This window comes from Festucalex cinctus, chromosome 7 (genome assembly GCF_051991245.1).
Source record: "Festucalex cinctus isolate MCC-2025b chromosome 7, RoL_Fcin_1.0, whole genome shotgun sequence".
Lineage (NCBI taxonomy): Eukaryota > Metazoa > Chordata > Actinopteri > Syngnathiformes > Syngnathidae > Festucalex > Festucalex cinctus.
Genome location: NC_135417.1, coordinates 2,403,730 through 2,416,345, shown reverse-complemented (window position 1 = coordinate 2,416,345; position 12,616 = coordinate 2,403,730). Strand labels below are relative to the sequence as shown.

Here is a 12,616-nt window from a genome sequence, read left to right as displayed (position 1 = left end):
TGCTGTCTGTTTCTTATAACTGTCACAAATCGACACGAGTCCTTGTTTGACTTTCATTTTTTCATTGCTCATATTGATAAACAACCAACTTATAGCGGACTTACCTCACCATCTCCTCTTATCATATACAATAGTCTAAGTTAGACTAATCTTACCAGTGCCATATAATGTCATCTTTAACTTACAATCTTGGGGTTAGGAGACCACCCAACCACATATGTTGAATTGCAAACAAAAATGCTATGTAATGTCCCATTGCAAAAGTATCACATAATATACATTTTGGAAAAATGAAAACAAGAGACAACACGTGGGGTGCGGTCTCTTATGCAGAGTTGGCACTGAATACATGTACAAATATGACGTGTGCAATGACGTTACAATTTTTCTCCATATGTTTGGCACATTTCTTGAAAGTGAAATGACATTTTCGTAACTGCAAGCTCATTTGGTCAAACAGACTTACATTTGTGCACAACCTATCAGTTCATTTGCAAAAGCACATATCTACCCCAAAACTGGTCACACATGCGTCACTCCAAGTTCCTTTCCCAAATAAAGAGTTGGTACTGTCACAACTGCAATGATCCTTCTCAATTGCTTTGGGTCATCTGTATTCACTTAGTGCTTCTGTCAAAAAGAACTTGGATGATTTTTCACACGCTCATATCTCTTCAAAACAGCTCACCTTCGTGTCAAAATCAAATTTCTATGCCATACAAGTAATCAGTGGCCACGCGATGCATCGTCCCTTTGGCATTGTGTAAGCACTGGAAGTCAAAATGATGAGATGTTTTGTCACAACACATCAAAATACAATTATATATAAAATTGAGGGGGGAAAGGGTGTTTACAAGAGTAGTTTTTCAAAGTTACAACAGTTTTAATTCACACAAAATTACTTACACATTAGAGTGCAATAAAAGAAAGTGTAAGCCGGATTCCGTATATTTATGAAAAACTACAAACTAATGACTAAAATTATATCTAGCGTACTATGGAAGCGTATTGCATTCACTTGAGAAAAAAAAATCGTTTTTTCTGACTATTTTTTGGGGTTTTGTATTTTTTTTTGAGTATTTTTTTTTTTAAATTTTCTGTTTTTCAGAATATTTTTTTTTCTGTGTTACTGAATATTTTTTTCTGTCATAAAAAAAATATTCAGTAAAACAGAAAAAAATATTCAGAAAAACAGAAAAAAACAAAAAAAACAAAAACAAAGCTCCCCCAAAAAAATAGTCAGAAAAACAGGATTTTTTTGTTTCAAAGGGGTTATGCAATACGCTTCCGTAGCATACAGTGTAAATGTAGAACCAACACGTTTTTTGTTTTTTTTTGTCTTTCATGTCACTCAGTCATTTTATAGGATTAAAATTGCAATATAAATTTAAGAAATACAAAAGTAAATAATATAATATTATAAAACACTGACACCAAAATGATACAAATACGCAAATAAAATGAACTAAAAATATTTAGAACCAGACCGTTCAATGAAATAAGCAGGCTCAATAGTGGACTGAATTGAGGAGAGCCAAGCTACAGACGCACTAGTTTGTTTATTTATGTTTTTTATTTTATTGTTGTTGTCTTTATTCATTCCACAGATTCCACATGTTCACCAAGAATACCGACACGTTCAAGAACAGAAAAACAGGTTTTCAACCCGACCCGACCCCCCCAAACGCACACAATCACAGGCGCAAAAACTTAACTCAAGATGAGCACTACATCTTACTTCCTTTCGTCATCAACAGATCATAAATCTTGATCAGGCCAGTACAGTATAAAAGGGCGGGCTTCTCTATTGCACGTTGCCATTGCTGGAGGACACAGGAAGTCACTTCTCCGAAACATACTGTGAGTATTAAAAATTCAAATGAGAGTATTGTAGCCTAAATGTGTTCTAATAATTTCAAAGTTTCAGTTAGAAATTCAGTTTAATCCTGTAGAGTCTATAAGTGATAGAAGATAGTTTTAGTTTATTATTAATACGATATATGAGTCATAAATCAGATCTGGACATGGAACAGAAAATGGAGCAAATGCCATTTTCTATCACGACTTTATTCATCAGCTGTTTGGAATACAGCCTTTATTCATACTTCTGTTGCAAATGATTTTCCCAATTTATGTCATCCATTTAACTTTCTGCTTTAGCCTCGACACAAACTTGATTTGCAAGTTTATTTCAATTGTGGTTTCGAACATGCCGTTAACAACCTGGCATATTAAACGGTCACACCTCCTCTATGGATTCAAGGGTGTTACTTGGATTTTCTCACGCCCTAATCCTAAACATAATACTCTCATAAGCTTTAACCCCTTAATGCTAGATGACCCCACCTGGACAAACGACAACAAATTCAGATGAACTGAAGACATTTCTGTCCTGTTTTTGCACAACAATTATCAGGTGCTGACTTTTCAGACTGCCTGAGTAGCCATGTCAAGAATGCGGAATGGCATGCAAATATTGATGGACTTCTTCAATGAGCACAAGGGTGACGATGAGTTTTTGGACAGGAATGAGTTTCGAGGACTCTTCGAAAAAGAGTTCAAGGTAATCAAGCGACAACGCGGCATCACCAGTTTTCTATTGTTTCTTTTTCTCAAAAAAGGCCAATTTGTCTTCCACAGGGGACCATCGATCAAAGCGTTGTCGAAACGGTCTTCGAATACCTGGACCAGAACAAAGATGGCAAACTCGACATAGAAGAGTTCATGAAGATCATATGTATCATGATGACAATTTGCCAACGACCAAATATGCGTTGTGGCCCGAGTGGAGGGCAATGCAGGGGTGGGCCTTGCAAGTAAAGGGTGACAATTAGCCAAACCTTTAGCCTACCAAATTTTACTGACATCATTGACCAGGACCAACCGTTTGTCGTGTTTCTTCTGATGTCATAAATAATCTTGGCATACAATAAAAATCCATGAAGATTGATCATGTTTAATCCTGTGTCTTATTACTGATAAAAAGCTGACGTGTGAGCACATTTTCTAATCAAAATAATTTCACAAATCAAATTACGAAGATCCAAAGTCCAATGCTTTTCAATAAAAGAAAATGCTGCATTAGAAGAAAGTGGGAAATGGGATTTAACCCACTCAGATTACATCATTTCCGACTTTAAAGTGTTTGAGAAAAATGTAAATACCAGACAGTATGCTCATGTGACACAACGTGATTTGGAATGGTTGCGTTAATTAACCAGAACAAAGCAAAATTACAAGAAAGTGAGTTTGCTGGAGGTCAAAATGAGTTTTAAGAACTAAATAAAAAACAACTTACCACTATCCGCCATTTTGTTTGTTTACTTTCGCCTCGAATGCTTTCAGGTCGGAACTGGGAAAAACTAACCTTGCTTTCACAATTTGAATTCTCGCGGTATTTGTGAGTTCACAAACACCGGAGAATACATCTTGTACCGCTCCCGCAGATAACCTCCGTTCCTGAACCATTGGTGTTTCGGACCAATCACAGAGCGACATTGTGTTTGGGGGGCGGGATATACAACTGTGACGAAACCAGGAAGCCAGCGCCGACGCAGGGGCTAACAAACAAACCCAACGTGGACGAATGGACGCTACAATTAATTCTGTTCTCGCAAGAATTACTCACCGTTTCCTTGTTGAATGTTGAACAGCGAGAGGCGCTTCGTGCATTTCTAGCTGGTAAGATGTTCCTGCTTTTCCCCCCTTCGACAAGAACGAACGTGAAATTTTCACCCCTGGCCGTGATTGGTTAAAACAAATGTGTAGAATGTCGCCTCGTCCAATCAGCTCAAATTATTGTGCAGAATGTCCCGCCTTTTCCCAACGAAATTACTGTGGAGAGGTACCAGATATCCATCTGGCTATTGCCAGGTTAGGGAAAAACCAACTTGGGTATATCCGACTTCCGACCATCCTCGAATGCAGCATATGACCGCCACAATACTTCCCCTTTTTAGGACCCTACAGCCATTCAATAACCTGCCTGACATAAAATGGCGCACCAAAGGACCCCAACTGTCTAACAACGTGCCTGATGTAAAATAAACAAACATAGCAGTCAACTAATGCTTGCATAAGCGTGAAATCCACAACAGGAGGAAAACATCATCACGGTCTTTAGTCACCTGAGCTCTACTACACGAGCAGCTATCAGTATTGGGACAGAACCAGAAGAGGCTTGGAAACTGATGAGCAAGGAAGTTAGCATACCTGGTAAGTGTATACATGGTATTTACTTGTTTACTGTGGGAGAAAAATAGTGGCTCGGCCGCAGTCCCAGGAAAGAAATTGAAGTACTCCGTGGTGCGATAGTGAAGTAGGCATCTGTTGTGTTTTCGTCATTCGCCGGCATTGATGGACTGAGAAAGTCTGCTAGTACTTACGTGGTTACTGATGATTACATTGTCGTCACCTGGTGGTCTAAAATTGAATTACACTTAAAATAAATGGTAGGCTGGACAAAAGAAAGTATGTTGATAATGTTTTACCGGTTTCATTTTTTTGCTTATTAGCTTAGTGTCTCACTTTACTCTGAACATTAATGCTATGCCATGGACCACCAGCTAGCTACGTAGCCGCAGTTTGTTGTTATAGCTAGTGCGGCACACCATTCTATCTGTCATTATCTGTAGGCTATATGTTGATTTGGTCATGATTGGATTTAGTTTTGCCACGCTTTCTCTGGGTCACATTTTTACATCTCGTCTGGTTTGACATGGGTGTGCCAAGTACACAGAGAAACTCTTTGTGTTAATCAGTCCGCACCCATGCAATTGGTTTCGCTGTCAAATTCAGCGCGGCACATGGACTTGGGTCCAATTAAAATGGTGAAACCAGTCTAGGTGGAGTCTGAAACATTTACCTTGGATCACGTTTGATTTTGTGTGTGTATGTTCCGTGTGTCGTTAAATGGGTTAGCCATCCAATATAAAAAGATGCATCTCGACTGAGTCCCTTGGACATCTTTGGAGAGTCACACGAGAGCTCATCTTGCCTGCCGAACATACTGTAAGTGCTCAGTTGAAAATTGCGCAATTAAGTTTATTAAGAGTATGCTGGATGCATGTTGCTAAAAATAAAAGCTTATATCTGTAATTGCGGGTGATGTTCGAATCAATTCTGATTTATTTTTTTTTTCTAAATGCACACAGGATCATACTTGCCCTGAATCTGAGAAGCCATGGGCCGCCTGGATGAAGTTGTGATCACGATGTCAGACCTCTTCAAGGAATACAACACTGACGAAAATAAAAAACGTTTGGACAAGGACGAGCTTGAAGCCTTGCTTACGAATGAAGTCAACGCCGACAACTTTCAAGTGAGAGACACACAGTGAATGCATTCACATTCACAACACGTGACATGGTTACATGTGTGTGCAATATTAACGATTTCTTGATTTTGACAGGGGAGACTCACGATAGACAATATCAGGGAGGCATTGAAGAATGTGAAAAGGAGCAAGGAGGCGGAGCTCAAACTCTTGGACTTCGGCGAAGCTATGACTCAACTGGCGATTTTGTACTATCGCAGAAAAAAGACTGGGCAATAAATGAAAAAGAAAAAAAAAAGATCAGAGATAATTATATGAAAAAAAACCACGAAATTCTTTAATTTGGGTCCATTACAACATTACTGGTCTTTTTTTTTTTTTTTTTTTTTTTTTACCTCTTTATGCTTCTTTTCAAGACACAAAGCGAATAAAAATAATAATAACAAACCTTTGCATGTGTTGTCTATTTATACAATCTCAAATTCTCTCAAATTTGGGGTGTGCTTTATACTTTAGGGGTGCTTTAGCAACCCCAGAAATGGGTTAGTCATAACTGTATAGTATTCCTTTGCAAAATTAATACTACTCTTTATTAAATACTGTATAACGTTAGATACTCACTTGTGCAATGCTAAAAAAAATAAAAAAAATTTTTAAAAAAAATACCTGAAGTACTGTTTACATAAAGGGTAATAAATAAATTACCCCGCGACCCTTTTGTGGAGTAAGCGTTTAAAAAAAATGGATGGAGGGATGGATGGATGGAAGGATGGATGGATAAATAAATAAATACATACATTTGTATCTCTAGTCATTTTACACAATTAACAGACCAATATAAATTTAAGAAATACAAAAATCAGAAGGATACAGTAAAGTACTATAAAACGCAGGAACAAATCGATACACTGCAAAAAGGGCAGTAGAAAATTTAAGAAAAAAAAATATAGTTAAATGAGAAAAAATATTACTTCAAATAAGCAAAATCATCTGCCAGCAGAAAAGGAAGATTTTACTTGACAAGATTTTAAAAAATAAGAAAATACTACTAGCCCAAAAACAAGTAATTGTGACTTTTTTTTCGAGCTGTAATATATTGAACTATTTTCTTAAAATACATAAGCAATTACTTATGTTTGGTCAACGTAGCCTTGCAGTATTACATATCTCATCACGAACACTGCTTCTCATCAATCAATGAAGGGTTGTGGATTTTTCAAGATATTTCATCATCCCAACAAGTCATGCAGGCTTTTATTTAATACCATGTCGACAAACCAAAAAGGAAAAAGAGATGACACGCCTTAAAGAAATGATGTGTAACTTTTCTCTTTAAATGATACTCAGAATAATTCATGCCACTTTCTTTTCCTAAATGTTAGTCCTCAAATGCTGACTATAAGACCTGAAATGTGATGCATGACTATATTTATAATCAGGCCAGTATAAAAAATGCTTCATTGTCAAAAATATGTTTAGGGACACAGAAAGCCATTTGTGATTCTAATTTGTTGTTCAACAGTGTTTTTGTATCGGCGATATCTGCAGGACGACCTGGTTAATATAGTATGGAATAATACAAAAGTTATAATACAAAAGCACAGTAGTGGTCCCACCGCATTAAAATTTGGCAGCAAACGGGCATGTGAATATGCTTTTAATTAAAGGAAATCTTCATTTAACAGCAAGCAGTAGCCTATATATATCACAATAATACTTTCCAATGGCAAGTTGCCATGGCAACCCCAAATTACCTTTTTAAGTCTGTCGCTGCGATTTCAAAGTGCAACATCAGAGGACTTCAACCCCAGACGTAAAATTTAAAAAAGAAAAATCAAGGCTAGCTATGTTAATTAATGGTAAAATTACAGTTTTTGTAGTTGTCACGATTTGTGGAGTATGGATGTGGTGGACGGACCCAATGACGGAGAAACAAAGCAGGGAGACAGACAGGAAGGGCAATGTGGGGAACTTTATTTTAAAAAAAACAAGTAACAGACTGGATGGGATGTGAGAGAACTGGTCACCAAGACTTGACCAGGCAAGGGGAAACTTGTTGACACGACGGGACGGAACTGAACATGACAGGACTGGTCGCTAAGACTAGACCGGACAAGGGGAAGCAGGTAGCCATGATGGGGCGGGACTTGAGCGGGCTGGTCGCCATGACTGGACTGAACGTGGGACGACTTGGCAGGATGTGGGGCGACTTAGCAGGACGTGGGGCGACTTGGTACGACATGGACGAGGGTGAACTTGACAGGACGTGGGCAACTTGACAAGACGTGGACGAGGGTGAACTTGACAGGACGTGGACGAGGGTGAACTTGACAGGAGACCAACAAACACTGTTCTTCCTAGACTTGACTTGACTTGGCTTGGTTTGGCTTGACTTGACTTGACTTGACTTGACTTGACTTGACTTGACTTGACTTGACTTGACTTGACTTGACTTGACTTGACTTGACTTGAAACAACACCAACACAGCGCGCCACAACAGGACAAGACAATGCTCCGACACCGCGTAGGCAAATATACCAACACTAACGAGACACTAACAAGACACACCTGGGAAACACAATAGGCTGAGGGGACTGATTGGTCACACATACTGGGAAGGGAAGACACACCCAGGTGGACAAGGTTAACAATAACGAGACAAGGAAGACAAACCAGACAAAAGACAACATGAACACCCAAAATCCAAGAAAAACCAAACCCCACCGAACCAAAACATGACAGTAGTGGAGTCTGCGCTTTTTGTTATGTTATACACAACACAATGGAAATGAAGAAAAAGGGATTTCTATATTCAGAAGTATTATTTCTGAATATAGACATAAAATTATGTCAAGATCATCTTATGTGGCTTTGAACTCACAACTATTGATTGTACATGGGATTCACTGTACACTTTTTAACACAGGTGTGGCAACTACAATTACATCCTTCTTTTATTTTATTTTTTTTAATTTAAATTGCCGGCAAGCACACCTCAAACATAATGAGGAAGAGAAACTCCCTTGTGTTAAACATGTGTAAGTGGTTTCACTGGGTTTTCTCCATGTACTTCAGTTTCCTCCCACATTCCGAAAACATGTTTGGTTGGTTATCCGATGACTGGAAATTGCACAAAGGTGTGAAGGTGAATGTTTTTGTGTTTTTTTTGGTCTATTTGTACCCTGCGATTTTCTGCCAACTAGTTCAATCAAGGTGCCTTTCGCCCATCGGCAGCTGGGATGGGCTCCAGCACGCCCATGAGGATAATTGGTTCGGAGAACAAATGAATGAAAGCGCTTTCACTGTCAAATTGGGCTCAAAAACCAGTCTAGGTGTTGTCTGAAACATTTTTATTTAAATCACATTTTAATTACGTACGTGTGTGCAAAGTCGAAAATAAGAAGATGCGCTTGGCTTGAGCCTGTCAGACATCTCTGAAGAGTCACGATCTCATCTTGCCTGCTGAACATACTGTAAGTACTCAAGGAAGTTGTTTGATGGGGTTTGCTGGATGCGTGTTAAGCTAAAAATAAAAAGTATATCAGGTGACATTTAAATCAATTGTGCTGTATTTTTAAAAAGACAATGACACCAGTTTTTTTTGTTTTTTTTTTTTCATAGCAATTACAGGAACAGTTTTCTCCAACCTGAGTAGCGATGGGCCGCCTGGATAAACTCATTATGACGATGTCAGACCTCTTCGAGGAATACAACAATGACGAGAATAAAAAACGTTTGGACATGGACGAGATTGAAGCCATGCTTGAAAAAGAGGTCAACATCGAAAACTTTGAGGTGAGGGACGGTACCGACTACCGACGCTAACACAGTCACAGCACGTGCATGACTCGGTTGTATGTGTGTGCAATATTCCCTGTGATTTAACGTTTTCTTGATTTGGGTTTGAACAGGGGAAAATCACATTGGAGAACATCAAGGAGGCGTTGAAGAAGGCGGATAAGAACAAAGATAAAGAGGTCAAACTCCTTGAATTCTGCAACGCTATGACCCAGCTGGCAATTTTGTACTGCCGTAGGAGTACGCCAGGGGAAAGAGTTTAACAAATATATCGTCAAATAATCAGGGATTTAAAAAAAAAAAAAAAAAAAAAAAAGGCATCATACTTAATGGACCACAAAGAAATTGTTTAATTTGAGTCCATTACAATGTTGCTTATCTGTTATGCTTCTTTTCAAGACAGGAAGTGAATAAAAAATAATAACAAACCTTTCAGTGTCCTGTCTCTTTACTGCGGTGGTTCTCAAGATTTATTTTCTGTCATGCCCCTTTTGGATGAAGAAAACAATTCATAACCCCTCAATACCAAAAGTGGTGCATGATGCTACGTAGCTACATGTTTACATTGAAGCAGGTGGATGGGTAGCAAAGAGTAAAAGAGAATAGACATAACAATGGCCAGATTTATGCCCTGAATTACACAATTTATGTCTCGCGATTTTTCATAATACAGTATATGTCAGTGCTAAATTAACTAGCACTAGCCAAATCCAAATGCTAGTAATGCTAGCGCTAAGGCATGTCATTAGCTTGCAAGCTAAAGCTACAAGACTGTAAGTTGTAAGTCCAAAGCAATTTGAAATAAACCTTATGAAATAAATATCGGATATACATGTTATTAACTTTACCTGTGAAGCTTCGCTTGAGCTGGAAGAAGCTCCGTCTACTCTATCGTGCCGGTGTGTGGAGGAATTGCGGCTCAATTACATTGACCTCATTACTTGACTTGTCTTTTTGATTGGAATCTGGTCTTAGCCCAGTTTAGATTGCCAACATGCACACTACTGTTTCCACCAACATCAACAGTTCAACACCATGCGAAATATGATGAAACTCAATCTGTGTACTTGCAGTTCATACCAATCTATTTTTACGAAACCCGGTTTATTAAAATGGGCTGTTTTAGCTGGAAAAGTGCTAATGCGGTTCTGATATTACTTCCAGTGGGTGATATTGCCCAATATGGCGGCCCCCTGCGATTGATGAATTGTTCTGTTTATTTCTTAGTCCACTAATGTAATATTAATCAGAACATGTATTTCAGGGGTGTCCAAACTTTTTCATTTGAGGCCCACATACAGAAAATTAGAAGGATGCAAAAGGGCCACATAATGTTATGAAGAGGAATTGTGTTTGGTCCTAAAAATTGTAAAAAATAATTTATTTGTTCTTTTGCATATTTAGAAAAATGCTACAGTATATAAACCAATTCATTTGTAATATGGCAGTAGGGTTATTATAGTTTTTGAATTTTGAATTTTAGTTAGTTTTTATTAGTTTTCAGGTTAGTTCTGTTAGTTTTTATTAGTTTAAGTATTTAAAAAATGCTTAGTTTTGGTTTAGTTTGTTAGTTTCAGTATTAGTATTAGTTTTTTTTTTAATGTGTATTACTTGTGCACAATATTTAAAACAACACCATGGGAGCAATGTCTCCTGAAGGTGCTTTTCTATTGGCTACTGCTAGATGACGTCACTTCTGTGTGACATACTTTCAAACGTCATTATTCCAGTTTATATCAAAATAAATCTACTAAAAATCACATTTAGTATCATCCCCAAAGACTCATGCATTCAATTAAATACCAAAGACTAAAACGAAGGACATGTTTGCTATAATTAAAGTTAGTTTTGTAAACATAAAATGTAGTTTCAGTTAGCTTTCATTTTTTAAAAAGCATTTTCGTTTTTATTTTATTACGGTAACAATATTGTTTTTGGAATTTTAATTTTAGTTTTTTCATTAGTTTTAGTTAACAAAATAGCTTTTAATGGCACCTGTTTTTCGATACCTTCCCTTATTACTTTAACCATCTCCAAACATTTTTGTTTTGTTTTTTTGTTTTGAACTGAGTCAAATGCCATTTTTAGCATATGTCGCGGGCCACTGAAAAATGGACGGCAGGCTGCAAATGGCCCCCGGGCCGTGGTTTGGACACCACTGATGTATTGACTCATTCTGGTTCTCTATGTACTCTTGAAAGAAAAAAAAGAAAAAAAAGAGATGACTATTTATGTACAAAGCAAAAACGTATGCACTTCATTCAAAAATGTTCACAAATGTTATGGCTGCAGCAACTGCACTATTGTTCAAACCAGTGAAACCTGTTAAGGTGGAGTGCGGCAAACGTCAATGAGATTCGTCATCCGGTTGTTGTGTAGACACTAAAAGAGGATTCAATTTCATTCACACAACAACCGTCGCTGAAGAACCAGACAAGATCTCACTAAACATTCCGTAAGTACTGATGGAAATTGTGATATGTATTGTATGACTTGTGTATGAGTTTGTCTTTGATATCCTCATTATCTGCATTATTTTAATATTAATAAATGTCATGCGCATTTGTACCAATTTATGGTTAGTTTTTAGCCCATTCTGCAAATATGCTGAAGATCCCTAACATTAACCTCTTTTCTCTATTTTCTCCACATTTTTTTCCACCAGAAACAGAATTCAGCCATGCCTCATGAGGTACATGATATCATTGAAAAATTTGAGGATCTCTTTGATGAGTACTCCAGTGATGAAACCGACTGCTTGAGCAGGGAACAGTTTAAGGCACTGGTGACTGATGAAATCAATTCACCTGATTATGACGTAAGTGACGAAACAGCAAACTTATTCTCAACACAGAACACAGTTGTATGTCATTTTTTCCCCCCCTTTTATACATTCACAGGGAAAACTCGAGCTATCCGATATCGACGAGTTCTTTGACAAGCTGGATAGGAACGATGATGGCCAGCTCACCTTCCAGGAATTCATCGGCATCGTGGGCAAAATGATTCAATGTCACCGCAAAAAGGCTGGCAGGAAGGGGCGGAAGGGTGGCAGAGGGGGCGGCGGCAAAGGCGGCAAAGGCGGGAGAGGTGGTAGAGGTGGTAGAGGAGGGAGCAGTGATGATGACGAAGAGCGTAGAGGCGGCCGGGGCGGCAAAGGTGGCAGAGGGGGCAATGATGATGATGAAGAACGTAGAGGCGGCCACGGTGGCAGAGGCGGTAAGGGTGGCAAGGGCGGGAGGGGCGGTTTTTAGGATTGAAATGCCACTAGTGGTCAGTCATTACTGATGGTTCTCTGTATTTTGTCCATTCATTTAAATCAATAAACAATGAAGATTTATCATACTGGTGATGCTGTCTGTTTATTACCCACATTAGTTACACCTGCCTCATGCTTTTGAGGTTTGGTGTTGGAACTTGGGATCTTGACTCTGCCCTCATGTGTGGAGTTTGCATGTTCTCCCTATATGATTGCATGGATTTTCTCTGGGTCATGTCATTTCATGGCAGATCAAATAAAACCAGGTCATGTCATGTCACAT

At 38.3% G+C, this 12,616-nt stretch overlaps 1 protein-coding gene across 1 annotated transcript; it reads left to right on the top strand.

Annotated features, from left to right (window-relative positions):
* Positions 1 to 6,362: 6,362 nt before the first annotated feature.
* LOC144022336 (uncharacterized) lies at positions 6,363 to 12,328 on the top strand. Its single transcript, XM_077527059.1, has 5 exons — positions 6,363 to 8,749; positions 8,898 to 9,071; positions 9,188 to 9,331; positions 11,740 to 11,892; positions 11,975 to 12,328. The coding sequence occupies exons 2-5, from the start codon at positions 8,934 to 8,936 to the stop codon at positions 12,326 to 12,328; spliced, it is 789 nt and encodes a 262-aa protein (XP_077383185.1). The 5' UTR covers positions 6,363 to 8,749; positions 8,898 to 8,933.
* Positions 12,329 to 12,616: the final 288 nt, after the last annotated feature.